Source organism: Centroberyx affinis, unplaced genomic scaffold (assembly GCF_046629955.1).
Source record: "Centroberyx affinis isolate AG114_WGS23_722 - 3 ecotype Tasmania unplaced genomic scaffold, CSIRO-AGI_Caff_v1 ptg003850l_1, whole genome shotgun sequence".
NCBI classification, from domain to species: Eukaryota; Metazoa; Chordata; class Actinopteri; order Beryciformes; family Berycidae; genus Centroberyx; species Centroberyx affinis.
This window is the reverse complement of record NW_027281697.1, coordinates 190200-195819: the sequence shown is the minus strand read 5'-3', so window position 1 is coordinate 195819 and position 5620 is coordinate 190200. Positions and strand designations below refer to the sequence as shown.

The following is a 5620-nucleotide window of genomic DNA, read 5'->3' as shown; positions in this document are numbered from 1 at the left end:
CCTGTGTGTTTACTACACTGCCGAGCATAAGGGAGACACTCGTCTTCACATGCACTGAACCCACTAAGAAAAACAGTTTTTAGCTGTATTTGTAAGAAAATCTCCAGGAGATCAACATGCCCAAGAGAAAGGTATGTATTCTGAAAATAATTAAAATTGTTTGGTTGGAATATCAGCTATTAATGCAATGCAAATGATTGTGAAGACATCCCTCTGAGACATTACTTAATTATAACCTAATTTATAACGGGTCTACATCGCTGATAATTTTTGCCTATTTTCTAGATATAATGTATATTTTTTTTGTGTTGGAATGAATATTTTCCTGCTCGGGCACAGGCTATAAATCCTGTTTTCTCCTAACAGCCGCTGTCCTTTGGGGAGTCAGAAGTCTCTTTCGGTCTCCATGCAGTTAAAGCACAAGCAGCAGCCATGCTTTGCAGCTCTTGTCCACCTTCCTCGCCGACCTACCGAGAACAAACGCTTCACTTATCGCCAATCGCCCCTCAAACCGCCTAAAAGTGTCACTAGAAAATGCATTAGTGCCTTTACTTTGCATTTTGACCGCAAAAACAAACATTTGCCGTCGCATTTCGATAAAATTATATATTTTCTCTCTTTGTTCGTAGTCCCAAATGGCTGCGATGGCGTGGCTCTGCCGCGTGGTGGCGCCGCAGAGTCTTAGCTGGTCCCTCCCCCTCTGAAAGCCTCCCGCGCCAGCTTTCAAATCTGAGCTCCATGCATTGAATGAGAGAAAGAGATGGGGGAGTAAAAGAGAAAAACAGGGCCTGGGCCCTCAAAATCTGGGTTCAGAAGCCCACATGGCTCTGCTCTCACAGTCTATTTCTGAAATAACGCACTAACCCAAAATTTCTGGGTTATAATCCTTTAAAACTATGTGTTTTGGAAATAAATTTGTGTTTTCATATGAAACTAAAAAGTTTTCTCAACTGCTTTGTGATTACTCGTAATATGTGCCTGAAGCATTTAGCAAATGCTTATTGTTAATATAAAGGCCAGTAACTCTCTAAATGCTACTAATTTTTCTTTACTTTGATTTAACCTTTTATATTTGTGTTTTTCATTTGCAGGGAACAGATGAGGCCAAGGAGGAGGTAAGAGGAGGGCACATTAAATTACACATCATAGATTTGATTAAATTAAATTTTAATCAGTATGTGAGATATTCCAGGGCTTTTTCAAGAATAAAGTATGTTTGTATAGAATTCAAAGGTACAGTGTTGTGAATACAGTCCTAATCTAAATAAAGAGCTCATGATAACCATATTTGTTCTGTTTCAGCCCCAGAGGAGATCAGCTCGGTTATCAGCGGTAAGAAGCTTCACATACAAACTCACCACTGCTCATTTACATTCACAGAGGCAGTTAGTAAACATATGAAAGCCAGTAAAAACCTAAAAAGTAGTTACACACATGTGACTAATTAGTTAACCTGTTAAGTAACAGGAACAAAAGCAAGTGTACAACTAGCTTTTATTTTAAAAACCTACTTTAATTTGATTTACAGCAATGAAAAACTACAAAACACATTATTGTTACATACTAAACTTTAGAAACTAGTTAACAGTATTTAAAAACTCAAGTAGAGCTGCAGACAATACTAAAGTTTTCTAAATCACATCAGAATTGAATATAATTTCTTATAAAGCTCATATAATTACTTAACACACAGTTGAAACCTGATGAACAATTATTTTATAGCAAGTAAGACCTGCTGGTCTGGTAATTAACAAATAAGCCGATGTATCCAACTCTAATATAGACATATTACAAATTAATGGCATAATGAATAGATTTAGAATAATTAAAGTTATGTTCTGCAATTTTACAAAACATTTCTGCTCAGAGAAGAGTTTAAATTCCATAGTTAACTCATTTACGAAGGATCATCTTAATGTTAGAAGCTTGAAACAAACAGCTGCTTCAGTCAACAGGCTTCTTATGTGTTTTTATTGGAAGAGGTTTCCATTCAAGAATGACTATCTGTCCTTGATTCTTTGCTGCCCATTTAAAAACTGCATTAAAGGAGCCTTCAGTCTTCCAGTACCTTTAGAGGCAAAAAAAAGAGATTGTAAAATAGTCAAAAAAGAAATTGCGTATTTAAATACAACTGTTTTATCCCTGTTTCCCTCTTTTTCCCCCCACAGAAACCGCCCCCACCCAAGCCGGAACCAAAGGTTAAGAAGGCAGCAAAGGTAAGAGACTGAGATACTTTTCCAGTTCTTAATTTCAGTCTCTACACCCCCACTACAAAGGCTTAGCTGAATGAGGGGGGGGTGGACGGCACAACAGGTAGTGTTTGAATATTCAGCCTAATGACCCATTCTGACCCTCGCAGAAAGAGAAGGCAGTGAACGACAAGAAGGAGGACAAGAAGACCAAGAAGGCGAAGGAGAATGCCGAGGCAGAGGCCAACGAGGAAAACCACTCTGAGAACGGAGAGGCCAAGACCAATGAGGTGTGTAGACTTAAAAACTTCATCCATCCAACACTTTTACACTTCAGACTTTGCATTTTGCTCTGGGATAAACACCAGAGCAACAGTCGTAGAAACTCTGTGTGGACTTCTGTGTCGTGACCTTGTCCTCTCCCCCTCCGTCCCACAGGTGGAGGCAGCTCCTGAGGAGGCCAAGGAGGAGGCCAAGTCCGAGTAGCACCACTGCCCAAGCTTCCTCCTCCTCTACGACCCCTGACCCCGAACCCCCAGCCAGCCAGCCAGCCCCCCCAAGTCTCTCTCACATGGTTTCCCTCCAAGGCGTATTGTTAACAGAGGAATATTTTTATCAATGATTTTATAAGTATCCGTACAGATTTTTAGCACAAAAAGCAAAGCTGAATATGGAGCGCCTTGCAGATTTGCAGTGGTCATATCAAGTGTCTGCAAGCAAGATGAACACACTAAAATCTTTTTTAAATGGCATTTCATGATTGTTGAAGGCTTGTTTGGTGTAGAAAGTGCGTCCCTGCCGGATTGGCTATGTCGTGAGTTGTGTATTCCTGTGTTTTTTCTCCTCCCCGATCTTCCCCCTCCCCGCTCCTCCACAGATTAGACCTTTCCTCCCCTACAGTTCAGCCTCTATCCATGTTTTATTAACGGTTCAACCATGTATATGGGTGATTCTTTTAGACCTCTAAATGTGCAGTGAGTTCCCTTGCTTCTGTCTCATGGTCCTGTTTTTTCATTGAATCGTGTTAAAAGCGTGTTGAAGCGTGTTGTCCATAAGAAAGAGGAAGACGAACATGTGAAACATTCCGGGAACAGCGATGCCTCTGACCTGTCTCCTAGACGACCCTGCGTGTAAAACAGCTCCTGCTCCATCCATGCTGTCATGTCAGCTTTTCTAAACACTCTGGTTTTTTAAATGATTGAATTTGGAACCTTCTCTGACAAATGCAGGTGTCTGGTCCCTCTCTTATGTTCTGGAATTCTCTTAATAAAAAGAAGTCCTGGGAATTTTCCTCAAATTGACGTCTCGAGTCTCTGTTTTTTTGAACGATACAGTGTGATGCAAGTTCATGGGATTTTTCAAAGACAGCACATTAAAAGCATCAAAGAAGGCACAATGTTTATTAAAATTCAAAGATCTTTTTCCAAAACATTTTGGAAGAAGAAAGACATGCTCCCTGAAATTTACTAGTAAATATAAAAAAAAAATGTGAATCTATCCCCCAGTTTTTAACTATTTTGAAAGCATGACTCAACTCATAAAGCTCATAAAGTGTGATTTACTTTGATTCACTTTGCAAGGCAAGGCAAGGCATCAGTATTTTCACACATGGGTGTCATCTTGAAATGAAACTTCAGTTACTCTATAGCCTGTACACTGTTGTTGCCAACCTAATACTACCTAATGCTATCTTCATAATTAACCAGATCTGAAAGCATTTCAGTGTTTAGCCCACATTAAAACTATCCAAGGAGTAATAAAAGATGTATATCCAGACATCCTTAATGTGCACGGTTACTAGATCTTCGATGGAAATGGGCGCAGGTACAACCTAGAAATCAAAAGCTTTGTATCACTTAGAGAAGGGTGAGGCTTCAAGTCTGTGGTTGGGGTCACTTTCATTTCAAGTTCCTCGCCAGATCTTACAAGTCCAATAAAAATGTTACAACATGGAAACACAACCAGATCTGGTAAATGCATGGCGTGCAGCTACAGGTTGCTGTGACCTCCTTGACTAAATGAAATCTGCCTGTAATGTATTCTCAGGGTATCTCTTCCTGACATTTCCTTTGAGACTGCTGCTTCAGGATACAGATTCTGACTAACGGATCCCGGTTATTTGCTGTGCTTGTCTTACCAGAGTGGAAGTTCATTGATTCTCCAAACATAGATCTGCATTTGTTAGCTGAGTATTTAAGATCTGGATCATATGTCCACTATTGGCTTCAAACAAACCATGGCTAGGAGATTTATTTCACTGATGTGTGAATTGGCTTTGACACACACACACACACACACACACACACACACACACACACACACACACACACACACCTACACACACACACACACACACACACACACATTCATATTTGTGTTTGTAACATTGTATTGAATATGTTTGAGATATTACAGGGATCTGAAGGGAAGTCCACAGACACTTGCTCCTTCGTTCTTCATCCTTCATCCTGCTGTTCATTCTTATTGTCTATCGCTACAACATTCACCTAAAGGTCATTATATACTGAACTCATGAAGTGAATAAAGGCCTCTAGTGGAGCCTACCTTGTATGTTCCCACCATGTTACTATCACAGGACAGAGGGGAATAACAGTGCGGGCAGCATCCTGTGTAAAAGATGACATTGTCTCGCCTCTCCTATGGAGGCCTATACCGGCTGAAGGAGCAGACGGTGCCAGCGCAAGGCCTCATGGGAGTCCTATCCTGTCCTGCCAGAATCTTTGTTCCCCTTTAGGCTTCACACACACACACACACACACACACACACACACACACACACACACACACACTCAGAGACAAACACAAAGACTCTGCAAGAAGTGAAGCGTGAGTGCTATGACCCACATTCACCACAACCTTCAATCATATCACCAGACTTTTAATGTTGTTTTGCTTTACTATAAGGTGAGCCCCATATTCAGTACATACATGTAAGGCTGCATGCATTAGTATGTGTCAGGCGTGTTGTGGATTGGGCATGTGAAAGTGCATGTACGGCCACATCAAGCAAACAGACTTTCAATGGGCTACTTACTCTGAGCTTTGTGTGTGTGCATTTGCCTCCAGCATTGGCTGTACAAATTGTTTTACATTGTGTGTGTGTGTGTGTGAGAGAGAGAGAGAGAGAGAGAGTGTGTGTGTGTGTGTGTGTGTGTGCCTAATGCAGTCTGCTGTAGCCTATATCCTTTTGACCTCACACCACCTACAGAAGCCTACACGTGGCCGTTAATTGAAATATGTGAAGCAACATGTTTTATTTGTGGTGAATTCGATCTGCAATCCTCTTTGTGTAAAAAAAAAAATCAATTTCTAATCCCTTTCTAGGAGTTGAATATAAATCTCACTGCAGAGGGCCTACTGTCCAACACACCAGCAGTGAGTATTTACTTAGTGATGCATCATTGCCTGCA

At 40.8% G+C, this 5620-nt stretch overlaps 1 protein-coding gene across 1 annotated transcript; it reads left to right on the top strand.

Annotated features, from left to right (window-relative positions):
* Positions 1-3480, top strand: hmgn6 (high mobility group nucleosome binding domain 6). The gene is made up of 6 exons (XM_071541313.1): positions 1-131; positions 1092-1115; positions 1303-1332; positions 2169-2216; positions 2360-2479; positions 2628-3480. The coding sequence occupies exons 1-6, from the start codon at positions 117-119 to the stop codon at positions 2673-2675; spliced, it is 285 nt and encodes a 94-aa protein (XP_071397414.1). The 5' UTR covers positions 1-116; the 3' UTR covers positions 2676-3480.
* The last annotated feature ends 2140 nt before the right edge of the window (positions 3481-5620 follow it).